General features: G+C 37.6%; 2 protein-coding genes across 3 annotated transcripts; both read right to left on the reverse strand.

The window, feature by feature from the left end:
• LOC110378133 (cyclic nucleotide-gated cation channel subunit A) lies at window positions 1–26,253 on the reverse strand. 2 transcript variants are annotated; one of them, XM_021337260.3, is made up of 10 exons: window positions 26,078–26,253; window positions 18,629–18,775; window positions 13,889–14,093; window positions 6,621–6,860; window positions 5,998–6,157; window positions 2,720–2,865; window positions 2,332–2,454; window positions 1,347–2,252; window positions 987–1,168; window positions 1–773 (listed from the first exon to the last, which is right to left on the reverse strand). In XM_021337260.3, exons 2-10 carry the CDS (start codon window positions 18,724–18,726, stop codon window positions 503–505), a joined length of 2,331 nt encoding a protein of 776 aa, XP_021192935.3. In that variant the 5' UTR covers window positions 18,727–18,775; window positions 26,078–26,253; the 3' UTR covers window positions 1–502. The 2 variants fall into 2 exon arrangements, with proteins under 2 accessions (XP_021192935.3, XP_021192936.2); XM_021337261.3 differs by lacking the exons at window positions 13,889–14,093; window positions 18,629–18,775; window positions 26,078–26,253 and adding an exon at window positions 11,906–12,774.
• On the reverse strand, window positions 14,383–17,051 carry LOC135116899 (uncharacterized). The gene is made up of 2 exons (XM_064034621.1): window positions 16,822–17,051; window positions 14,383–16,562 (listed from the first exon to the last, which is right to left on the reverse strand). Exon 2 carries the CDS (start codon window positions 16,552–16,554, stop codon window positions 14,587–14,589), a length of 1,968 nt encoding a protein of 655 aa, XP_063890691.1. The 5' UTR covers window positions 16,555–16,562; window positions 16,822–17,051; the 3' UTR covers window positions 14,383–14,586.
• Window positions 26,254–26,806: the final 553 nt, after the last annotated feature.

Here is a 26,806-nt window from a genome sequence, read left to right on the forward strand (position 1 = left end):
ACTTCAAAAACTTTTCAAAACACCGACGAACTTTCTGCCAGCAATTAGTCCAAAACAAGGTTTAACCAATTTCTTAGCAATTGTACAAAATTCAAATTTAGAATACACTCTCACGCATGCTCGGCTAACTCTTTTGATGCTAGAAACATACTAAAATAATTAAAACCCTTTGAAATACACGTAAAGTCCTAAAAACTAAGATTTCGCATAGGTGCCCGTTTTTTTTGCAAAAGAGTGTATATACCGAATGCGCCAATACTAATAATTTACGTAATTGTTTTTTATAAATTTCTCTAATTTTTTTCATAAAAATTAAAATCAACTTGATTTTGGTCATTTTCGAAAATATAAAACACTTTAATTTTGTAAAAATTTACCCTATCAAAAATAATTTCTTTTTTTTTTTCAAATTATAAGGTCTTTCTTAAAGATCGGTCTTCTTTCTTGTTTTCAAGATCTCTATCCGTTACCATCTCTTGCTTTAAATATATTTTTCTGCACATTATTTTGAAGTGTCTTTGTGAAACCGTTTCAATCGAAGTGACTTGCTGCGTGGCTCCGGAGCTCTGTTAAGTAATCCAGACGATCTCTCAACACTCAGTGAGTGTCCACGCTCTCGCACTGGCATTGGATGTGTCAGCAGATGCATGGAGGTGTTATACGCTGAGATCATCGGTAACTCGCTATAAGCACCTATTTCACTTCTTAAATCTGAAGCTGCTAATGACGTCACATCATCAGAATCAGTATCTTCACCTTCCGTGTCTAAAACCCTGAAAAGTCCAAATCTGTTAAAACATCTTCTAAAATCATAGTTTGACAAAATAAATTGTAACATTCGCAACAATCCGCAAATGCAAACTAACAATCGCAAATGCAACATAATCCTGATTGCCATTTTAATATAGGCTGATTGTAAAACCTAAAATATATGTTTGAATTCCTAAAGTACATAATACAAACCTTAGCTTGGGCAATACACCCACCTTAGTTCTATCTTGTTTATCCTTTGTTTTAATTTAGCCTGTTCTTCGCCAACGTTTGTCAGTAGTCCTTGTAGGCGATTATCCAACATATCGACGGTAGTTTCCAATTTATGCACAGTTTCCTCCATGCTCTGTTGAGTTGTTTGCGCATTTTCGAAAACAGCTTCATCAAGCAAGCCATCCTGTAGTTTCAAAACAATTGTATATATTTGTATATCTATGTATTAATATAATTGAATAATGGTTATTTTGTTTGGTTATATATTATGTGGTTAGACTTGTAAGTGGTTATATTATTGTATGTGGTTATACTTAGTATGTTGAGTTGTCACCGCTACTGTGACAAATTTATTTACAAACCTTCCTCAATAACTGACAGCCTCGTTCAGTGAGTGTTGCTCTTGCATCTGGATAGTCAGCAAGGGCTTCCCAAAGATCTCTTTTTGCCAAGCAAAACAAGTCGGAATAGCCCAATGATCGCACGTTAGCTGTCCTTCTATTGCCAGTACGATTACCAGCTATCTCTAGAACACTCACTTCTCCAAAAACTGAACCAGCGCTCAAAGTGGCTAATACAGTTTTGCCGTCATCGGCCACTACCTGGAGCCTTCCTCGTTTGACAATATACATTTCTTTTCCTACGTCACCTTTTCGGCAAATGTAATCGCCTGGACTGAAAACTTGAAGTTTCAGTTTTAAAACCAAAGCCTCTAACAAACCAGGTTCGCAATCCTGAAATATTCTCACTTTACGCAAAGTATCCAAATGAACGCGTATAGCAATTTCTGCCTTAAGTTTGTCAGGTAAAGATGATAAGACATTTTCTTCGTCTAGCGCTCCACTTTGCGCCCATGTATAAGCGAACCAACGAATAACTCTGGCTTCAAGTTCTCCGCTTACTTTTCTGAATGCCATATATTGTTTTACACCATCCATTTTGTTTTGGAACTCCACCCTGGCTACGTTCATGTTGGAAATCATTGATCCAATGTTACCGACTATTGTAGCGAATATTAATACACCGGCTAAAAAGTCCGCAACAACAAACAGATATTCGGCATCAATTTCTGGCTGTGGAGTTTCTCCGATAGTAGTTAGGGTAAGCGTAGACCAATAAAAGCTGTAAATATATTGATGTGCCAATGTTTCGTTCCGGGTCCCAGTTATATTGTATACCCAATTGTCTGTTCCAAATCCAATAGCATAACTTATGGCAAAATATAAACAGGCATTCCAATGTATAAGAACTAATATCCCCATGACAACCTGGAAACAAATTAATATATTTTAAATTCGCATGTTTCGCACATTACAAGTATATACTTATACACTATACATTTTCTACCTTGCAAATCCTGAAAGCGTTTGGATAACTTGTGGCAGTCTCAGTCCGATCGAACCACTCCCACATTCGAGGCAAGCGAAACAGTCGATTGAGTCGTACAATAACAGGGCACGGCAAACGTTTCTGGAACAACCAATATTGACACTTTGGTAATAACAAAGTTAAGGAATGTTTCAGTGGAACATTTTCCTTTTTGGTTACTGGCTGTGTAGCAGGCTGCATACATTTTTGCATTGTAAACAAGGAAACACTGCAGAAATGCACTATGACAGTATCTCCATTCAGGATGACTATGTTAGGTACAAAAAAGAGTCCTTGTATTTGAAACAAAGGATTTCCTTCTTTGGTGCGAGAAGCAAATTTGACTAAAAAAGTATCACATACTAACAGCATGACAAGATCCGGGAGTCCACCACTGGTATGCTATATCTGTTGGTAATAGGGATATTAGATCATACCGCCAGGAAACAGATTTTAAATAATTTAATCTGAGCATTTTTGGGTCTTTTACCATAAGACCTTGTTCAAGGTATCCTGCGAACAATAACATTTAATAATTAATTTTATCGCTGTATAAATTGGTTGATGATAATCTTCTCTTGAAGCTCTTTCTCATGCGCATTGTGTAGAGCTGGTATGCAAAATATAGCTAATAGTGTGGTTTATTATTTTGGATTTTCATAAGTAAAAGGAAATAACCAATCAATCACAATATGCGTGGATTCGTGTCCCCGAACGCAGTGGAATATTTGTGCGGAATAAGCAACTAGGCAGGGTCGAATGTTTGTTCACACGTTAGCTAAATTTGATGACGCAAGGCGCGGCTCTGCGTGTGGGTGTCAAATTGTTGATTTGCGGACTCACTCCAAAGTAATACTCGTAACTTACACTGTCGTTAACTTATCGATCATAATGGTTCGCACCGTTAATGATTGAAATAATTTACAATCGTCTGAAGATGTTAATTCTCTACTTTGATATTAAAGATGAAAAGTTTGTTGCTACGCAGTCACGGCAAAAAAGCTAAACGGAGTTAATATGAGTTTTCTTATAGCGATATGCTGAATCCGGTTCGGCTTAGTACAGTTGTAGGCTACCTTACTCAGGGCGTGTGAAATTTTAATTCATCGAGATGCAGGAAAAAAACCCGGTGAACTTACAGATCGAACTATAAGATTATTTGACTTTAATAGATTCTCACTCGATTTTTGCGGGTACACTGAATTATGCTGACAGTTTATTTACGCACACGTGCTAAGTTCATAATCTTGACTGCTAAGTGAATGCACGTTCTGCAGTGCCTAGAGGTAAAAGAACTGAACTGAACTCTTACAAATGAATACTGTTAAAATCATTTCATTAAAATATTGGATGAAACACGGAGCCTTGTTTTCACACTATCTGTAAACACTCGTCATGACCGCATAAAGTTTTATTCAAGATATTATGGACGAGGTACATCGGATTTAGGAGCCAAGTCACTGGAAACCTACCTTATGTTATAAATCTCATGATATACTGAAACGCACGCACTGCATAAACAAGAGGCGCCGACGATCCTGGCGGCCTTGCACACATATGGGGCTTTCACTACGCAATAAACGCTAGTTTGTATTTTCGACTGGACTAGTTTATTATATACTTACTCTTTTGCAAAAAAACGGACACCTATGTAAAATCTTGGTTAAAACGAATTTATGAATTTTTTAAAAGGTTTTACCTACTGGAGTATTTATCAAATGCGCATAATTTTTCAACCAACCTAACCTACATTAACCAACTCTAAAAGTCTAAAGTCTTTAAAAACAAAATTTCGCATAGGTGCCCGCTTTTTTTTTGCAAATGAGTGTATTGCTTATGTCTTTTGTATAGTGTATTTTATACTTATGTCTACTATAAAAACTCAGATTTACATCATCCTTAACAATAAAAACTTGCATTTGGACTTGCATTCTACAGTAAATACAATAAAATCTCTTGTTTTCTTCTGATCATAGAAAAAGGTTTATTTGTGGGTAAGAATATAAAAATCACTTTACAATAAAATAATATGGATATCAAAAGTAGAGACCGCAGTGGTCCCACCGCCAATGAGAAATCGACAAACCATCAGCATTTTTTTCTGTCAAGAAACGCACAAGAAGTAGGTAGACATGTCATTAATAATTGCTTTCTGACTGTCCACACTGTTGGCGATGACTACCTAGACTTTGTCGCTAAGCGAGCTTATCTTTCGAAAATCAAATTCAGCGACAAAACCAGGAAAGCCAGACATCGACGGGCGGCAGTGTGGGCCGGTTGATCATGTCTTGCGCGCGCATGTTTGCAACACAGAACTGGGTGACCGCAGACGTGCAGTAGCGCACACTCACTCCTAGCCCAGCGACTAAACCACATACTCGCTTCCACTTGATTGCCAACTCTTTTATTATATTTTTTAGTTCTATTTACTTGTCTTTCGTTAATAGCAACTGTTAATTTATCTGTTTAATCAATAAATTTCTGAAGTCTACATTTGTATATAAGCTAAACCTATTTCGAATCGAGGAGCCAATTGCAACTTCAACTGCAGCACGTTCGTCGGCAGCTATAACTATTATGAGAGTGGATGGCAGTAGAAGCAGTTCATAATACATAATTTCATAAACGAGGTTTTTCTCTGAGTTGACAGGACTGGTGGGGGATGCATGTGTGGTATCACATCACATACAAATCTTCATGCAATCGCTGCAAATGCTGCAGTTGCAGTTTTTATTGCTGGCAGCTTGATTCAAAATAGTACCTACTACTGTAACGGATCTTTTTCCCCATAATTTATTTCCCCGTACCAGGACAAAACTACATTCATAAAGGTTCGTAGGTATGCAGGCACATATAAGTCATGCAAACAATAAATTTCATTAAAAAAAAATTTTGACATTCGCTTGACGAAGTGTCTTGCTATGATCGCTTAGCAAAGTGTCTGTAAGTATACCTACTTACATCAGCATAGCATTTTTAAAGTATACAATACGGTCTATGAGTTTCAGGTGAGTTCAGTTCAGTCAAAAAATATTTCATAAAATAAATAGATTACAATTTACAAATCTTATTAAGATGGCAATCTTTTTCTGCTTAATTCATAGACCGTCTTGTATTATTATCCTACAAAAACGTTGATGCTACTCAAGTTATAACACCACGTGAAGACAACAACAACAGACTTATTTTTGGTACAGAAAGTAGCAGTGAACATATGTATTACAAGTACGAATATTTTAGTGAATTATCTGTGTGAATTTAAAGCTACAAAAACCTACCTATATGATTTACTTCTATGGAGATTATACGCGTAAATGAAAAGGTTTTTGTTTCGTTCAAGAGTTTTGTTTAGTTCGAGGAATTTATATTCAATTAATGATTTTCAGTTTCAGTAACGCTTTTAGAAACCGACATAAATACATAAATTTTGCAAACAGCCACTAAGTCCTTTACTGAGTTTAAATTTCCCAGAAAATGAAATGAACTAGTTTTGTTGCTATGAAATGATAATAATTAATCTACATACTCGTATTGATTATTCGAATGTTATTCTGTAAGGCTGCATCTTTAAAGTCGTCTGTACGTGGGAATAACTTACCTAAGCCGTAATAGTAATTAGGTACTTGATCTTTATATTTACCGTACCTTCGTGGACGTGCACGACGGTATCCATTAGATATATGGCATCGCAAAGATAGTCCAGCACAAACCACACCGCCGTCAGTTTATCCAGTTCCCAGAATACTGCTCGGCCGATGACGAACACCATGTTGTACAAAATAGCCAATGAAACCACAGCCAACCACTGTATAAAAATAAGATACTTAATAAGTACCATACAACATTAAACGCTAAAAAGAAAAGGATTGGTTGCACCCTGTACCTACGACGATAACCACACACCAAACCATAACCACCCGCCAAATTACCGATTACGGAATTTGACCCCACCATAAGATAGAATATACTAATTTAAAATTTATTAAAAAAACCTTCTATGTAAATAGTTTTAAATGTTCGAAAAGAGTGGGTACATAATGTCATGCATGTGAATACACATAACTAAAGATATACATTCAAACAACGTGGTTGTTACTCTTTTACACTAAAACTAATAGTCGTATTTTAATTAAACTTTCCAGTAATACCTGTAGGGCGTTTAAGTATCAAAATAACATGTATTCTAGTTGTATCTATGTGTGGTTTCACTAGGGACGCCCGTGAAGCCGTGAGCGGAAGCAAGAATTGAATATACATAATTGACTTACATGATAATGGCCAGGCAGGGTTGGATCAAACGCAAGTTTAAGCCCACAAAGGAGTTTGGATCGCTTGGCTTGGTACAGGGGCTCTTCGGGATCGGTAAACGTCTGAGCCGCAAATTTGTCCAAAAACCAATCCGGCGTTTTGGAATGGCCCTCCCCGCTGATGCGATAACGGAGATTTCGGGTCACTCTAGAGAACTGTCTCTGCATCCAGTTGCTGCGTGCTTCATCTTCACTCGGCACCTGTTGAATATTTGAATTGATTAGAAATGTGAAGTAACATCATCGGAACACATGAGGGAAAATTATCCCATCAGGAAATCTTTTAACCAATATTTTTGAGCTCTTTGTAAAGTTCTTAGCCTCGCTAGGACAATGAAAAATTGTTTATTTACAATAACGTTCTATCAACATGCTTTCTTCCAATCAATGTTAGCTTAGTTTTTTTCTCAATGCACCTATGACAATTTTTTATGTCATTAATCGAACGACGCAATATCTGATCTGTTTGAATAAACCCTTTGTCGGTTTCAAAGTATTTTTGTAGTTAGTACTGCATAGGTATAAAATGTTTTTAAAGCGACATAAGCAGTTTATCAATTTTTGAATGCAATGCCCAAGGGTAATAGCGACTGTTATTATACGAATTCCCATGCTATTAAACTGTATAGCATAAACCTCAATTATGAAATTGTAAAGGTAGCTGACCTGTGTCATTTGGCAAGAATAGTATCAGTTTCCGTCATAATTGTTTTACGAACTTAAAAATTAGTGTTGTTGTTTATTACAGACTATCTATGCGTACCAACTGTTCTACGCCTAAAAAATCAGATAAAAAAAATTTTTTCGTCAACCTTTATTGACTTCAGGATTTTGGGTGCCTAGAAATGAAAATTATGGTAATCGGTTATGCCATCTCGATCATTTTTAGGGATCCGTACCCAGGCTGTATCTCATGAACCGTGATAGTTAGAGTTGAAATTTTCACAGATTCACAGATGATGTATTTCTCTTGCCGCTATAACAACAAATACTGAAAACTAGAATAAAATAAATATTTTGGGGGGCTCCTATACAATAAACGTTATTTTTTTGCTCATTTTTGCTCGTTCTCGATAACGGCAACAGGTAAGTAATATAAAATTTTCAATATTCACAAAATATTGAATTTATAAAAGATTCTTTAAAATAAATAAATAATATTGAAATTAAATTATTTTTTGAGGGGCTCCCATGTAATAAACGTGATTGTCTTGGTCGTTTCTTGTAAAGCACTGGTACTCAGCTACATCCGGTTAGACTGGAAGCCGACCCCAACATAGTTGGAAAAAAGGCTCGGAGGATGATGATGTCTTGGTCGTTTTTAGTCGACGTTGATAACGGCAAGAGGCAGACGCTGAATATTGAGTATATAACTAAGAATAATTAACTATAATAATTGACTACTCAGTAGTCAAAAAAATATACTTATGATCAAAACGCTACACATGCGTAAAGTCAAACTTGCAAAGTATTTAACGCGGACTGTATTTCCAATTGTTTGAAAATGTTGACGACACTGAGGCGATACTACTTTCGTGATATTAATAAATCCGTGCAATAAAACTCGGTACGTCATACGGGTACAGTATAAATACAATAATATCAAAAAATGTGGTAGGTTTGACCTTCTCGACTTTATGTCGGTTTTAAAAGGTATCCCGTTCCGCAGCCCGCGGAAAAAAAGAAACCTATGTCCCCCTAGTCTTTTTATTTAGTTGGTTTATTTAGAATCTATCCTCCTTCTTCCTCTTCTGGGTTGTGATGATGACGAACGTTCCGTGTTAACACAGTAAACCGAGGAATGGGTACGATTGCCTTTAAAAATATACACATCCCAAATATTCCATCAATAACCTTTCAAACATCGTGTGGGTTACAGTGAAGGCATTTCTATCATTGAAAAGGAATTCGGATTGTTGGGATTTATAGTCACCTCGATGTAACTGGAACAACTTTGTAGATTGCATTAACAAAATATATTTGCTGGTGGACTACTCCCGTTGCCTCCGACTATAGTGAGCGGGGATTTTAATGTTGATTTATAGGAATCTAAATTAATTGCCCCCTTAAAAAAATATTTTGACCACATTGGTTTAAAGTCCAAACTTCCACGTCTTGTTACCACAACTTGTTATACCCAAATAGATAATGTGTTCAGTAATATGGATTTGAATGCTGGAACATACTATGCACTCTTTAGTTAACATAGCCCTTTATGGATACAATTTAGAACTGAGTAATAGATGTTATCAAGACTATCCGAAAATCAGAATTTTAAATAAGTATAAGTTTAGTAATCAGAATAAGTTTATCTCCCATATTAAAACAGAGATGATTTTTTGTCCGTGTTATTTCTTTTTGTCGCGAGTGGTTGGCCGTGAGCCGCGCACTACAAAACGCATCCTGTTTTAGTTCGGAGGCTATTTAAACCTTGACCTGCAGGGATAGACAACCTTAGTATTTCGAATACAATATAATTTATAAATAGCTTCCTTATTAGGAAGGGCGACTTTCCTCATGACATTTGAAACTGTTTAATATTTATATCAAGTATAACAAGTGCGTATTGGTGGCTGGCTAACATCTTGTTGTTATGCTACGGGTAAGTATCAGTCGTCAAATGGGCGATGAATTTAAATCAGTCTCTTTCAATATATCATGCCATTGAAAAAAATTTTATAAGTAATTCTACAATCATTACCGTTTTGTTAGCAATTATGTGTTATTTGTTATTGTAGTGTAATTTGGAAAGTTCATTATCCACTCCTAACGGTGGGAATGTTTATGCCAGTATACGAACGAGCAAAATGTGTTCTGAATTTCTCTTTACTGAGGTCTCACCGAATTATCGGAATCGATATAGATAGTTAAGTATATTATCTTCGATACAGGATGTATGCGGATTGTCGACAAACTTCGTGTAAGTTTAATTTAAATTTCATCAATTTAAAAACTTTGGATGCTATTGCTGCACGGAGGAAAGAAAGAGGAGCGGAGATTCCATTAGGGCTTAGGCGGTTAGGTCATCCGGCTTCTTCTAGGTGGATTATTATGTACAGCGGGCGTTCGGGTTATTTGGCACATCGATGATTTTTGGTGAAAAAATGGGCGATATAGCTTTTGCGCTTGTCACTTTATTCCCTATGTACCTATCGCTGGCAAACCCAATCAGGGCTCTTGCGATAAGTTTTTTTTTAATAATTTATTATTTCCTTTTCGCATAGTGAAATAGATTAACGTTAAATATGAAGTTTTGAATTAAGTACTTCCACTATTAAGCTGGTAATTAAAATGCAAACACTAGCAATTATGACATCAGTATGGGGTGCTATGGATGTTTCTATCGGTCCTAACAATGTACTTAGTCATTGAATTTACGCCGACTGTTTAGTAATTGGTTCATTAACCGCTGGTGATGTGTCAGAGTCAGGCACCAGTGGTCACTGGTCACCGAAATGTTTAATTAATATTTTGCTCCACTATACGCTGTTGAAAATCGCTCAACTGATTCTGATATTCACGTTATCCTCGTATTGCAGATAATTAACCCTCACAAAGGTCGACCTGTCAATATGCTTTCCTCGTACTATTTGAGTGCTTATTGAATTACGAAATGCATGCTTATGTAAATGCTTAATCATTTTTATTAATTTGCTGACACTACATCCGGGATGGGAAGAATTTTAATATTATGAAATAATAATAAGCACTATGAAAACTTCACTGTCAAAACCAGTCTTACTTCTGGCTCCCGGTTATACTTAATCAAGAAACGATTCGTTTTGCTTCCAACCTTCCGTACGGGAAATTTTGCCTTTATTAGTGCATATGGCAAGTATTGTACCTAGGTGTCTTTGTTTTATGAGAAGATTTTCTTTTCTCTATAATTTTATCACCACTATCTACAGCGGTTTCAAGTTAGAAAATTTTTGTCGCGCGCAAATAAAACCGGACCGGAAAACCGAGTGGGAAATCCGCTGCTGTGAAAACGCTGTTACTGGTAATCAATATAAAAGTAGAGACACCTATATTTAACCTGTGAGAGTCATTTCATGAGGTGTATGTGTGTAAACATTATAAAACAGAGAAGGATTAAAGCTGATCTGATGGTGGACACGACAGTTGGGGGAACTCCGCAACAACACGTATTAAATAAGTCGCATTTGGGCTTATAATATTCGTATTGATGAGAACTTTACGCTTACATAGGCAATAGTCACTGAAAAGCTAAAAATAAAAACTTTTTGTTTTTATCTCGTTTTTTATATAAATCGTTGTTTTAAACACATAATGTCAAATTTTTATTTGTGCGGATCGAACCATCATAAGGTTAAGCAATGCTTGGTCAGTCCGTTGGATGGTTGATCAGATGACACTTTTCATACACACAGGTCTTAGGTAGTGGTTATGGGTATCAGAAGCCAGGAAGTCTGACAACAAGGATAGCGGGTTGTACGGCGGATGGGATGTTTTTAGAATGTTTTTGAGGCCAGATAACTAAGCAGTCGTTCCATGCAAAACAAAGCTTCATCTGCACCAATAGATTGGAAGCCCGTCACAACATAGTCGGGAAAAGGCTAGGCGGATAATTAATACCATTTTTCTTACCATTTTTACACTACTGTAATGGAAAAGTTTCAAATTATTCCCTTGCGCTATTTAACTGCGGTTTTGCAGGCAGTGTCAAGTTCATTAAACGTTGTTGTATTCTTTTGTGTAGGAAATTAAAGTACGAATGCTAGACACGAACCCTTCGTTTGCGCGCACTAAGCCATTAAATGCCACAATAATTAGTGAACTTCTGTTTTATTCACTTTAGTCTGCAATCGAAAATGTGGTCCCCTTTTGTAATTGAAAGCCTTCATAGCTGATTTATAAGAAAAAATGGTTCTTATATCAATGCATAGCATGCCCTTATAATGTATAAAAAGGCTCGTGTTTGTTTTTCTAATAACTAAAAATTGTCTATTTAAATTCAGTCTTATAAATATACTAAAAAACTTTGCGAGTAGGCTGCCTATTCCCAGAAGCGGAACGAGGCCTGAACATAATACATGAGCAATTGGGCATATGACTAAGTAAAAGATTAAGATGTAGGTACTTAATGCTTTCTGTTTTATTCCATTAAATATTACTTACCACAAGTGTTAGTTTTATCTGAAGACACATCTTTTGCAAAACTCTAGGTACGGCTTATTGATCTTCAACGTATTGTAAGTGCGACATTAAAAAAAATATTTACTTACCGGGCCCATGCTGCTCAGACCTATTTTATGAATAGTGTAAACAGGACTCATGATTTGCTATAGGCACACGCGACTGCTAGTGACAGAAGTCATTTCGTTTTATCATCCACTCTTATTCACCACAACGACGTCTTCAAAATAAATAGAGTCATTAGGACTCGTCGACAAATAGTATAGATCGGTATCAAAGTAATTGTTAGAAGGTTGGGTCACGATACCGAGTTAGCACGAACTTCAATTAAAGAAATTTTGTTAACACGACTAATAGATACGAGAACGCTACGTATCTTTAATCAAGACCGATGTCACTTTTATTTAAAAATTGTACTTTCCCGGTTTTAAATTCAATTGGCGGTGGCTAGATCCAGGCGTCCGTTGCTTCCACAATTTAAAAGGGAATGAGCATCGAGTCCAAATTTAATAGCCAGTCCGTGCGTGCCCAAGGCAGTACCGTCGAAACAATAGGCCATGAGGTGCGCGCCACACCGCGAGCCACTTCCCGATGTCACGTTTATGACGCGTTCACCGTAGCTTCCGTCGTAAATACTGATTGCCCGACCACCATCGCCGAACGTAATACTTCTAATTGCCCCTTTAAAGTTAATGCATTAACTTGATCATGTTCCGATGCCTCATCACAATTTGCCGTGTTTGCGATCTAAACGTTTTAAGTAAATTAAGTACATTTTCATTGAGTTTGAATTTTCTTTGTGGCGCAGACATTATGTTTACCTTCAATTACGATGGCCAATCACCATCCATCATCTAAGCTAACTTAATACAGTTATTTTTTGTTTGTTGGGTATCGGGTTAATTAGATGGCAAAACAGAAGTAAAATAACTGTGTAAAAGAGACAGCTATATCTATTAGTTTAGAACTAATTTTATCTTTGAATTTGAATATTACGTTACTTCGATTGAGAATTTGGGACTGTGGTGTAGGCAAATAGTCTCGAATTAATAGATAATATAAGCCAAATCAAACGCATTCGCTTCCAAGAATCAGCGTGCCAGCGAGATCGTGCCCAAAAGTGTTTCAGCCCCAAACGACCCAAACATGCACTTGCCGGTGAGGTTTAAGTATCTACATATATGCGCTGTTTGAGGTCTTACGCGGCTACAGCACCATGTGTTTTGGTTTTATAAAATCATCATACTTTGAGAGTATGATTTATGTAAATATAAATTTTCCAAAAATCGTATATTACGATTGTGGTCTTCTCCGGTCAGATCTGAGAATATGGCATTCAGCGACAGTGCGTGTGACTACGAAGTAATTATAAATATTGCATATTACTCGTGTGCAGTTGAATTTAATTAAAATCTAATAAAGTAAATGGCTATCATAGACCGCGTCAAAGCAAGAGCTGCGCGCTGAGTGGAGCTAAGCCTTTCTATTTCATTAGATTCCTGGAAGTAAGGCTTTCAACTTTAATCCCTGTGCATTTTTCCGAGGTTGAAATAATAAAACGGGAACTTGTTATATAATTTTGGTTTACATAAAGACTGTGGAGAAAGAGCCTTAGAAAAAAGAAAAGAAGAGAGTAAATCACAAATTGGTTTTAATACATTTACATTTTTAGTTGCTTATTTTGAATTTTCTAAAAAAAACTTTTGATATGGCTTTAAAATTCGGTGTCTGCAGGTCTGTTTTTATTTTTTGATTGTGTTTGTTTGTCACCGACTCTCAGACATACATAGTGGCAGTGGTAATCCATTATTGTGGAAAGTTCTGACTGTAAATACAATATTTGTTTGCAAAAGATAGCACCTTTCAACCATTCCAAAAAAAAAAAACTTTTTTTGAAGTTGGTTAAAATTTCAGCAATTTGAATTCCTTCGAAATATATAAAAAATAAATTGTATCACTCGGCACGCATTAAGACAAACCGTGAAGGTTAAATAAATTTAGTTAAAGATCAGGTTTAAATAAATTTAATTAAGTACTTATGGGGTAGTTATTGCGTCTTATGAATAACTTACCTCTTCATAAGGCTCGATAGTATCCTCCAGCCTTTCTTTGTATTGGGCCCTCAAGTGAATGGGGCTTAGAGTCTTAGGAGAGTTTGAATTTTCTGATCGAGAGTAATAACGTTTAATACGCATTTTGCCTCGATTGTGCGATCCCGAGGACCCGGGATGCGGGGCCGTTGAACAACTTAACGTGAAAGCTTTTCCATCACGATATCTGTAAAACAATAATTCAATTAGGTGTATTTACTTGCAAATAGAATAGGATTCACTATCAGTTTTAGACCAGTATTTAATTGCCCGCTAATTTTATTTAGAGGAAACTTTCAATTTTTTATTAACTTTAATTTTACGGTTTATGCCTTTAATTAGCCTGCTATTGGATTTTAATTCATTTTTAACACACTTGTCGCTTAAAATCTTATAATCTATAGAATAACTTGAGAAAGCTTCAACTCATAGGGGAAGGGGGGGCATGATGGGGTATCTAAGGAAAATACCAAAAATACAGTATAATCATTGCGTTTATTATGCTTATTTATTTATGGCACAATGCCTTATTAATCTAACTACAATTTGGCATAGTCTTTGGGAGATGAACTTATAACATTTTTTTTAAATAAATGATTTAATAGGAACTTTCGAAAACCCATCTTGCCCCTTACCATGGGGTAAGATGGGGTAATGAAAATGGGGCAAGATGGGGTTAGCTAATTATTATCACAATAAATACAAATATGAATTTCTTCGGTGTTTTCATCATCCACACCAGCACAACCATTGTGAGCCCAACGTCCACAAAGCTGGCAGCCTACCCAACCTTCGGATGATTTCAGAAAACTATGATTTTCATCATTACAATAGAGACAAATTGTATCTTCATCATCGTCATTTTTCGTCTTGGCTGCAACTGTAGTCTTTTGTTTCTTCTTAGCATTTTTTTTGAGCCGAGGATCATTAGGATTGGATACTTTCCTCAGTTTTTTCAAATTCTCCAGCTCATTTTTATAAGGAGTTGAAGTAATGACAGCTGTTTTTCCTCTCCGGTATTGCTTCCTCTTTTCAGTTTGTTGGACCAAAGGGATTGGCAAAATATCACCAGGGGATGCATTTTCAAAGCTAGATGTAAGATCGCGGCATACCGCACGGATGGGAGATTTAGAAGCAAAAGAACATCCAGGTTCAGGTTCGGGAGCAGATTTTTTAGTCACATCAGGTGTGACTTGCTCTGTACATTCGGTGATAAAATCTATTCTAACTGAAGTGCATGATTCTGTTGTAAGTTCAGGTCTTGTTGTAACTGCTCCAGGATGGGATGTTGTGGTCGTTGAAGATACAGTCGTGACTACTGTGGTTGAAGGCACAGATGGAACTACCTCATATTGAGGCCCTTCGGCTTCTGTAACTCTGTGTTGCTCTACACTCGACGAGTTTTCAATATTTTGTATATCAGTAGTTGCAGCAGATATGAAATCGGCATCCGTAAAATTATTTTCATTAAACGGCCATATGCCACACTTTCTGAATGCGTTGATTGCTGTCGACATTGTAGCTGCCTGAATATATGCATTTCCAAATATTTCACTTATCTGAAATACAGTTACCACACGCCCTGGGTGTGATCTCAACCAGGCCGAAACAGCATGGTCATAATATGTACTGAGTGGCCTCATAAATGCAACATCTGCTGGCTGCATTTTATGTGTGCAGTGAGGTGGAAAGCAAAGTATAATAACTCCATTTTTACGTGCCAGATCAATTACTTCCAAATTTTGAGTGTGACTTACATGCCCATCTAGAAGCAGCAACACATGATTAGTAGGAGTAGCTCCGGAGAATCTGATAAACTTTTTGAACCAAGTCAAAAATATTTCGGTAGTTATCCAGCCTCGAGCATTGCAAACACCTTCAGTACCTGGTGGGGCGTGATCTAACAATTCTGGTTTCATTCGTTGTCTCGGAAAAATCATCAGTGGAGGCATGTAGGTTCCAGCAGCGTTAAAACATATTTCTACTGTAATAGTCTGGCCGCGATCTGCAGATGATAACGAGCCTACTTGTTTTCGTCCTTTCATGGCCAATATTTTGCTCTTGGTTTTAGATACAACGGAGATACCAGTTTCGTCACAATTATATATTTTGTCAGGAGTTAATTTATGCTTGTCATAAATCTCTCCGAGCAACTGGTAGAATTTACTAACGGCCACTTTATTAAACCCCATTGCTCTAGCTGCTGAAGTAGCTTCGGGCTTACGAATGGATAAATCTGGATGACGCCTTAAGAAACCTTTGAGCCAATCAACCCCTGCCATCTGCTTGTCAGTATTAAAATTGTGCGCCTTACCATTTCTCACAGCCAGTTGATATGCTAGACGTCTCAGATCGAGAGTTGTCAGCCCAAAAAGACGTTCTTCCATATGTTTTAGATATGCCACAATCTCGTCTTCTTCTTTTGTTGTAAAAATAGGTTTTTTAGGGCCCAAAGGTACACCAATTGTAACTTCACCATCTTCCTTCATTTTCTTAACATATCGCTCCAAAGTAGTCTGAGGCACTCCGTATTCAGAAGCGGCTTTTCTGTAGCCCATTTCTTTACTTAATACTTTATCTATAGCTGTTTTCATAGAAATTGTTGACCACTCTCCTCTTTTAGTTTTTTTCTTGTATGAACGTACCATTGTTTTACCTGAAAAGTACAATCGTATTAGGCACGTACCTATTTATAAACATAGATACCTAAATGAAGACCCACTTCACCATGTTGCCCCTATACCCCATCTTACCTCATACCCAATACCCCGTCTTACCCCAAAGGCTGATTTAGAAAAAATAAATTTCTCGAAAAAAAAATATTAACTGAACTTTTGTCTAACTATACCACAACAAAGTAAACAACACTAACAACCATATACGAGAAAAGACATAAATTGGGTAGTCATAATTACCTTACAGTAAAGACGTTTTTAACTGCGTAAAATTAGATCGACGAGACACTCAACGTGATTTTCGTTTGTAAACAAAAAACGCGTGCACTCCCACTCACTGTTTCTGTCGCACTGACGGTTGATCGAGTATGGCTTCCTATTGGGTTATTGCTTTCTGTTCGCAAGAGTCTAGTTTCTTGTATGTGTGCGTGACCCCGTCTTACCTCGCGTCCCCGTCATGCCCCCCCTTCCCCTAATCTGCTGGAGGGGTTACCCCTTTTATATAAAAAGGAAGCAGCAAGTATTCATATTGCGCCCACGCGGTTTTAAATATCCCTTTCTTATAAATAAACACGATTTAGAGAAGCTATTATGATAATGCTATTATCATATTCCAGCGAGTAAAATTGAAGTCCTTAAAACCAATTGTTGTGCCAGTTTTTCTCTTTGTCAAAGGGTTTATATGTTTAAATCGATAATTCTGAATCACTGACGGGGCCATTTCGTCATTGCAATGCTGTCTGAGTGCAATGTTATTTCGAGTGTAAAATATTTTACGCGAACACATTATTCGCGTAGGTATAGTCCAATCAATCGCGTATAGTGCTCTTTGCCACATTCGGCTTTATTAATTTTGGTAAATCCATTCTGAATAGCTTTCATTCATAATCGATACGAATGCAGCTTTTACAAATAATTGCACGTTACTTTTTAATGCATTCAACTCATACGGTTGCAGTTTATTATTTTCTACCTAAGAGTTCAATTTGTGTTTGTTAAATTATACTATACCCTGTCCTAACTAGCACAGATGTATTTTTTGTTTTGTAGCGACGAGGGTCGTGTGATCCTTTTTCACCTTTTTTATGAACGGCGAATGAGTTTGCAACGTCATATAGCGAAGTTAATTACAATCCGTTGTAGATTGAAGTGCTGCTTTTTTGCGTAGCCAATTTCGTACTGCGTAAGTTTTAAATGTCAGATGCGGATAGGTATGTCTGACAGCTAACCAATGCCGACCAATTTCATCGGCGCGATGTCATGATTTCCCACTCCACTCCACAGATGATTGGAAATGACAAAGCCATCAGACTACAGTAAGCTATGCGTAGCAACTTATGGGATAACCAACCATAGCCGAATTTGTCGTCATAAAAAGCGGCGTATAATTTCGAAACATGTTGATTTATTTCCTATAATACCTATGTGAATTTCAATAGTTATAAATCTACTCCACGTCTAGCTAGTCTTAGAATCTGAAAATAAATCATTAAATATCACTAACGACGAGTTCCAATGCCCAAGAAACGATTCCTTTTGCTCACTCATTACGCTTGACTTGAATTCTTCACTTGCGGATTCAAATTCTGCACTTGCAGCAAAAAACAAATTTGCTCACTTAACACAAATAATGTAAATATGCTTTTGTATACGTTTGTTTTGTTCACAATTTAATAAAACGCACGAGCTATTTTTCAATTCTGTATTTCACTAAGCAAACATAAAGAGACAGATACATTTAATGTATAAATACATTTGAAAGAAATAAGCTGTTTTCCTTCACGAAACTAATTTCAAATTCCACCTGTTTGCATTGTCAGTCCGTCAGCCTGGCTTTAAGATATTCTTTTTCGTTGCAACAAAGATATTCGCTTAGTATGCAAGAGCAGATTGGTAAATAATATTTAAATATATTAACTATGAACTACAACATGCCTATGCCTACAACCCTGATAGGTGGGAGAACTCAAAAGATCGAGAGGTGTGGAGGCAAAATGGGGAGGCCTTTGCCCAGCAGTGGGACAGTAAAAAAAAAGTATCAACTTACGAATATGGGTGAATGTCCAAAGTGCTAGCCGAGGGGTTACGCTTATGAATAGTCTGGCGTGAATCACGGCGGGCTGCAGCAATGATGTAGGTCCACATGACAGTCCAGCCCAGGTGCGCCTAGCCAGGAGCACCCACGCCAACGGACCTAAAACAACATGGTATTATTTCAACAAGTGAGAATATCTATAATATGGCTTAGGTATAGATGATATAAGAACGGAATTTGCTTAGTATTAAAAATGTAATAAGTGCGGCCAGCCCCGGATCTTCAATTTTTATTAGGCGGGGCAAAATCTGAAAAATGCCGCCCCGCCTTCCTACTTATGTTTATTTTCACCTTTATCATCCATATAATATTAGATATCAATATGTAGGCAGTCAGGGCCGTCTCTAGCTCATGTAGCGCCTGGGTGCAACCATGACCCAAGCGTCAACTATGTATTGAAGTACTTACAGTAGTTACAAGGAATATAAATAAGAAGGTTCAAATGAAGTGCACTTTTTTGGTTAAAAAATGTGTCCAATTCATTGTAGGCTCAAACTGTTCGCCAGGTTTAAGTTATGAAACTGGAGACAGACCAAGGCAATTGTAAAAAGTAGCGCGAGCGAAGCGAGCGCGCAAATTTTTCAATTTTGGGACACAAAAAGTTAATACCTATGTTTTAAAAAGCGCTGTAAAGTAACAAGCAGTCGGAAGCGCAAACTTTTTTGTTTTTGAGGATTCCATAAAAAAATGTTTTCTTCATTTTACTTATAAAAGGTAAGACAGCGTGGACTTGACTTATGAAGTTATAAAGGACGCTGGATGCAGGTCGCCTCCAACAGGTATCTGTGGAGATCTAAGGGGGAGGCCTATGTTCAGCAGTGGACGTCCTATGGCTGACATGATGTATAATATTTCGCGAGCGAAGCGAGCGCGAAATTTTTTGAGCCTAGGACACAAAATTATCTGATCAAGTACACTGTAAAGCGAACTTTTTTAAATTATTTGTATGAAGACTCACAAATTAAACTGTGAATTATGTACAAAAAACATGATCCGTGCCCGAATCAATGACCCACCACGACCGAGTCCATAAAAATTATAAACAATCAGAAAAACAGTACATACATTGTCATTTAACCGCGAGCGTAGCGAGCGAGAATTTTTTCACTTAGTTGGAGGAGGTTAAAGGTAAAAAATAATGAAAATTATCAATCAAACAAAGCGAAGGCGACTTTTTTAGGAACTTTGCTTGTCAGTATCGTGATACAATGTGGAACTTCCTTATCAAACGGGTGTAATTTCATCGAAATTCCTGGTGGAGGGGCGTCCCGCGGCGCCCCTGAGACCGAGGCGCCTGGGTTATTCGCACATCTTGCATGGTTATAGGTTAAGATGGCGCTGTTCAGTGCCGGCTTTAATTCTACTAGCGCCCTGGGCGAGATTTCTAGGGAGACATAATAAATGTAGTTACCGATTGCGCGAGCGAATTGAGCGGGATTTTTTTTTTCATAGTTCGCGAGTCCAAGCAAAAATTACCTAAAATGTAGCCCAATCGTACATAAGTTATTGCTGGCTGGTGAATGCAAAAACACGGAAACACAGGTTCTGACTGCGCGAGCGAAGCGAGCGCGAAATTTTTTGTTATATTTTAGAACTCAAAACAAAAATGACTTAAAATGTTGCCCAAACGTAGATAACTCTTTGTTGGTGTTGGCGCCTATGAATTAAAATTTTGGGACTTAAAGTAGTACCATAAATAGAAACTAGAAGTATACTTTCTAATTAATAAAAGGACTTAAAAACGACGCTACCTTTTTGAGATTTGGATCACTAAAAGTCCTTAACATATATAATAAAAGGCGACTGTGAAGTGAAGAAGCCACGAGCGAAGGGAGCGCGAATTTTTTTGAGTATTGCGACATTAAATTCAAAGTAGCTATAATTATGTGACAAAAACGTAAGTGTAAAGAAATCGCGAGCGAAGTGAGCGCGAAAAAGTTTTGTGACATAAGTGTATAAATCCATGACAATCCGCGAGCGAAGATCTTTGAGCTGAGTCAAATTCTGCGGCGCCCCTTACGTCCGGCGCTCTGGGCCGTCGCCCAACCGCGCCCTACCCTAAAGCCGCTACTGGCGCTGTTGGTAACTATTACAGTAATCTGTAATGTAGGATTTAAAATAAAAATAAATATGCGATATTCCTAGCTCATAGATGATCGCAAATAATTTTTAATCAATTTTAGTTTGCTAAAACTTCGCCTCGTGAATAATAAATGTTCGTGCAGTCATGCAGCTTGTGTTACTCCGCGCTCAGGGTATCGGTCAAGTTGATATGGCCATGAAATTGCTGTAGGTACTTGTGCTATTTTTATTTAGGCATTCCGTGGTCAAATAAATGATGAGTTATCCATTGGTCTGTGAATTTGGCAGCTGCCTGATTTTGCCGCCCCCTGAATTTGCCGCCCGGGGCACAGGCCCCGGCTTGCCCCCCCCTAGATCCGGGGCTGAGTGCGGCAGGCACTGAGAGTCTTTGTTTTTTGGCAGACTATAAATCAAATTATTTGATTGTACCTCTTCTTCTTCTCTTGATTTTTTTTCTCTTTCTGTTATTTGATTAAATGGCAAATTAGTGCCCAGACACTTAAAAAGGATTTCAAGTCTATCTCATTTCATCTGAAAAATACCGCTGGACTTCCTGTTTCAGTGCACGTGCACTAAAGCATTAACTCCGAGGATTAGATTTTCTCAATAGTACCTTCCGTTCCGTGTGATTTTGTTCTTTTATGAATTCCACGATAGTTAAAAATGTAAATTTTCGGTCTGCGTGGTCGACTGTGCTGGCCTGCATTTTATGGACGGTGGATGCCGTTGACAAAATTAAGGGCAACATCCTTCTTTCAGCCCTACCATAATTGAATTTTGCTTTAACCTGTATGGCTTTAGGGTGGATAACGTGCTTGCCGTCTCTGCCAAAGTCAATCCGAACTGATGGCACATCTGTTTTGTACATTTGGGTTCGACAGAACTGAGGCCAAACAATTTCTGTAATGTGGCCTATCCACAGTGTATTTCTGTAGTGCACCATTTACCAATCCTTTTGTATAATTATCGGCAGGGATATTGAGCCCTGACCTTCACCTGCGCAGAAGCGATTTATTGGTTTATTGCCTTAAGTGTACAGTGCGCAAAGCGATCCCCACTCTTCCGCCTAGAGCTCAATATCCGTGCCGATAACTACAACGTCGATGTTGGACCGCAACATTACTTTTGCTCCTACAAATATTTCAAGTGCTGATGGTCAGCCTCCAGTCGTATATATCTGTTGGTATTATATTTGCTAAATTTAAATTATCTGTATTTCTTGTGGCGTCAGTTAGTTGGTCCTGTGCTTTAATGGTATAAATTCGAGATCCCTTATTCCGGAACAGATTTAAAACAGCAGCGTTATGATTGTTTACTTGCTGATTTGCTTTGTCTTCTTTGCATCAAAATACTAAAATGGTTAGCGGTTAGCTCACCTATTCTCAATGCATTTAGTATTTCAATAAAAGTGTGGTCCCCTTGCTGACGCATATTATCTGTCAGCTCACAGAGCGTGAACGTGATGCGAAGCTGGTTGGAGATGATCGGGTTGTTAACCTGTTGTAACGCCTATTCACTTGCCAGCGTCCTTAGTGTGACTACTTACATAATCATCATAGATTGTTGTGGCGGGACTCCCACTGTCCCCATACCGTCACCAAGCAATAAACATTTCGCCGGTGGGATCGTAAGGCGACCTGGTCTTGATGTTACACAAATAAACGGGTCAAGAGATTGCCATGGGAGCTTTCGATCAAGTCATGAGCCCTGCGTCGCCCCTATACCACAGGAACCCGAACACTCGCTCCCTGTCCTACTCAATTCTTGTCGTCATGCGATTGAACCTCGTCCAGTTCATGTGGGAACCTCTCAGCACTAATGACGGGATGCCGGAAAACACACCTTCATCAAGCCCGACCAGCCTCTTTAGTTCATTATATGAATTTTACCGTTTTCTCCACAACCTGGTTCCAGCACACTACAAATGGTGTGCAACGACGTATTCAACTGGAAGGTTTAGTCTGTCAGGAAATATCTGTCGACTCTGAGTGTTTTTCACCATCTCCTTTAATTATACTAGCGGTAATTTTTTTCGCCCTGTGAAAAGTTGATGAAAAATTCCTCTGTCTACAGATATAAGCTTAAATATGCATTTGATCGTCTAGCTGAAGCATGTAAGGAACCATAGATGATTATTGTACATACAACTTTTTTCGAAGACAATATCTTTGACTGAAAACCCGTTACAGAATGGCGGCATACTGAAGAATATTCGGAAAACTTTTTGCCATTTTTGATGAGATAGGTGCACGAAGGTTATCATGAGGATTTTTATTTTTCTTGGTGTTCCAAAGCTTTCAACGTGAAGCTGTTGCAACAAATTGCCATTCTGAACAAATTATAGATTCATACTGTTTTTTCAGTTACAGTTTCGTGGAGATTTTTTACCCATCATTTTTTATGTTAAATTACAAAATATCTGTATACTTGCATTTTCTTTGATAAGTTTTATTTACCTAATTCCATGTGTTTTATTTTTTTATGGTAAAATCCAACCAAAGAATTTGAATAGAATGCAATATACTTATGAAATTATAATTTCATTTAAAGTGGGAAAACGTAAAACATAACGCCTATTAGTATTCTTGTTTCGTCCACTTGTATTAGTGAGAGCCTATCTGGAGCTGCGGGTATTGATTATTGCGTAAAGCGCTATTTTATTGTGTTGCATTTATGGGAGCGTCAGTCATGTTGTTATAGTCCGCGCATTAGAATCTTTGTTAGCAACATTTTCAGACATACTATATCATAACAAAACAATCAATTTTCACTTTACACAAATGCCTGCATTAATTCAGAACGTCGGCTCATTACCAAGCATCATGCCAATCAATGTCTATAAATTCACAGTACCTACTATTTTTCACTTCGTTTGATAGAAGTTTCTAACATTAATTTATATATATTTATATAATGTTTAAATAAAAGTTCGAATTAATCTGTATTTCCTCAGAATATTAAATGCCTTTTAAGTCAACCAAGCGATAGCATTTTAATGTACCTCCATTTACCGCGTACGTGTCCAACGATACCTTATTATTTTATCTTTAAAAATAACTTCGCTGATTTTGTTTAACAGATATAGTTGCAGAAAATATTTTTTCAGCTGTAACTACATACTAGACTGTTCGGATTTGATGGATAGAGATATAAATAATATGTTACCAGAGGACAGTCTTGTAAGGGGCTATGGAAAAGATCGCAACTTTTTTGTAGCTACAATCATATACGTACCTTAACAAATTAAAGTCACGTTTGACACTTAGTGTTTATAAAATACAAAACAAAGCCCAAGTGAACCAATAACACTTTCTTACGGCAACAGTTTGCGATGTAGGTTCACGTCTTAGTTTAAAATTGAACAGTTTGTAATCTGTTGCCGGTAAAAAGGTCTGCTAATCAAGCACTCAAAACAGCCGCTAGCTGTGTCGCTCATGGTATGAAGCAGTGTTCATATTTTAAGTGTCGTATACTCGTTACTTTCAGCACATAAGACTGCACCTATAGTGGCAGGATACATCTCGCTATTATAGATTTCTGGGCGATATGAAACGAGTTTGTAAAGTTAGGGAGAGATCTCCCTCCCTCATACGTCGCGGCCAACTTCGTCACCACATATTTTATTAGTAGAAAGAAAGAAAGACTACAGCTTACAGCAATTGTATGTTGTGAAGGTAGCTTACAGCCTGGGACAACAGAGGCTACTTATCTGGCAATTCAACATCTATGTTGAGTCGTTCAATAGTTATACTCAGGCACCTACTTATTTATTATCTATAAATACCAACACACATGATTAATTTCGCAAATGTTGAGAAGGTAGCACTCAGTAAAATCTACAAAAAATATTTTGATAACATAACAGCGACGGTTCAGTTGCATCGTGATTAATTCGGTCACGTATTTCACCAGGAGCACAGCCTGTGATTGACACAGTGGCAGGAACAGCCATGACGTGTTCCAAAAATCCTGAAAATTGGTTATTTAATATTCGTTATGCATTGTGACAACTGCGGGTGGTTTAGGCTTTCACAAAGCTGCCCGGAGACTGGGAAATGGTGATTGATACCAACGTGCATCGGAGAACATATTAATATCGGTCCTGTGTCCGATCTCTAGCCGGGTCGTGTCGAGTTTCCGTCACTTCGGGCTATGAGACTGTTGTGTCTGAACTAATGCTTGCATGTCAGACGCCGTTGCCGACAGTCGGCTAGGATGTCATAATTAATTACTTAGTAGCAAGTTATTAATAACTTGCATTACAAAGACAAAGCATTCGGTGCTAAGAACAGATACATTGTCATTAACTGTGTGTGGAATTTTATCTCGAATGGTACGGGAAGCTAATATTTTGAATTTTAAAGTACAATCTCTCTCTTCAGTTCAGATGCCAGCGATTCTAAAATCCTTTGAAACATAAAGATTAAAGAGCCGGATTCTCATGGGGTCAGTTTTCTGTAAAGTATTTTTTTGCAATAACTCCTAAATAATCAGTAAGTTGTGTTACAACACTAAGAACTCGGTATTGTACCTTCTCTGAGAGGTGCTATAATGTTGAAGTAAGGGAAGCTTTAGAAAATCAATTTAATTCCGTTGAAACCTCCAGTCGAGGTAATTACCATTAATTGTGGGCTTAATTCTTTCATCAGGCTGAGGTAGAAGCACAGTCTCGACGACTATTAACTAATTAAGCAAACGTATTACCTACACATGTTTTTCTTGTCTATTCATCGTTGGGTAAACTATGTCAGGTCGGTACTGTAGTGCATTTTTTTATCAAGGGTATGCAAAGAGAGAGTACCTTCTAATATTTGAAACGTTATCAAGCGGTGTTTCGAAAATGCTCATGCCAGACCAATAATACTTAGTGTATTGGAAATAAAACATGGTCATCGAGGGAAATCTAAAAAATAAAAAACATATGGTATTCGTTACATGTAAAATGGATATTAACATCATTTATCTAATTAATTTCATTTTTGGTAATGTTATTAATAATGCACACTAGGGAAAGTTTAAAGTTTATTATTGCGTGTCAAGGTAAAGAGTTAAATTCCCGATAGAAAAGTAACGCTACATCCGAGCCCCCATGAATTACGATAATGATGTCGTTACGAGCTTGTAAATATAGTTTTTTAAAACATTCATCCAAATAATTCAAAACGTTTTTGTAAGCATTCACTGTCAACTTGATGGGTACTTTAAGTATTTCTTATCCAGCCAAGGAATCTTTATTGCTATCTTTTTTATTATCGCATGCTTTTATTGAAACGTTAAGAAGACGAAAGCGAAACTAATAATTCTAATCGTTATCCTTACCTCAGTGCAATGGTAAGCCGCAAATTTCAGCTGAACACGAAATATTGTGTCACCAATGGAGTAATTTGTCAATGAGTATCAGTAAGTAATTAGGGAGCACATGTCGGAATTGTGCGTGCGTGTGTCGCGACGGGCGGCCGGCGGGCGGCGCGACTGTGCCGGATGAAGGGCGGGAGTAATCTGGCCAGCCGGCTCCGCTTGTTGTCGCTCGCAACAAGCCGCCGACGCTTTACGGCGGGCGCCGCCACGTTGCACGCTTCGTCTCCCTACTTGTTGTCCAAGCGATGACTCAAGACCATCGCGATATCTTCTATTGGCCAAATAGAAGACATCGCGATTGTAAAGTTTTTGTTTATTTGACTATCTTGTCGATTGACGATCTTTTCTTATACATTTCTCATTACAGGAGTGTTTTGGGAGAGTTGGCGTTCCTGGACCGCCAGTCACATTTGTATCTATCATTAAAATTTTATAGGTATGGGAAAAAAGATATTTGCATATTACTGCTTCAGATTTATATGAGGCTAGCTGACCTGCACCCACTTCGTTGGGCGGTAAATAGCCCATGTCACTGTCCATCGTTTTATTTAACTATCTCCACTTAAAAATCATTTCGTCACTCCGTTTCACCGTCACTTAACTTAGAGGTTCTCAGATTTTGTTGTGCAAGGCGCTGCGAACGTTCGACACCCGACTCTCGTCCGCGAGCCTGAAAGTTTCTCTGATTTT

The sequence above is a fragment of the Helicoverpa armigera genome, chromosome 1 (genome assembly GCF_030705265.1).
Source record: "Helicoverpa armigera isolate CAAS_96S chromosome 1, ASM3070526v1, whole genome shotgun sequence".
In the NCBI taxonomy this organism is placed as follows: Eukaryota; Metazoa; Arthropoda; class Insecta; order Lepidoptera; family Noctuidae; genus Helicoverpa; species Helicoverpa armigera.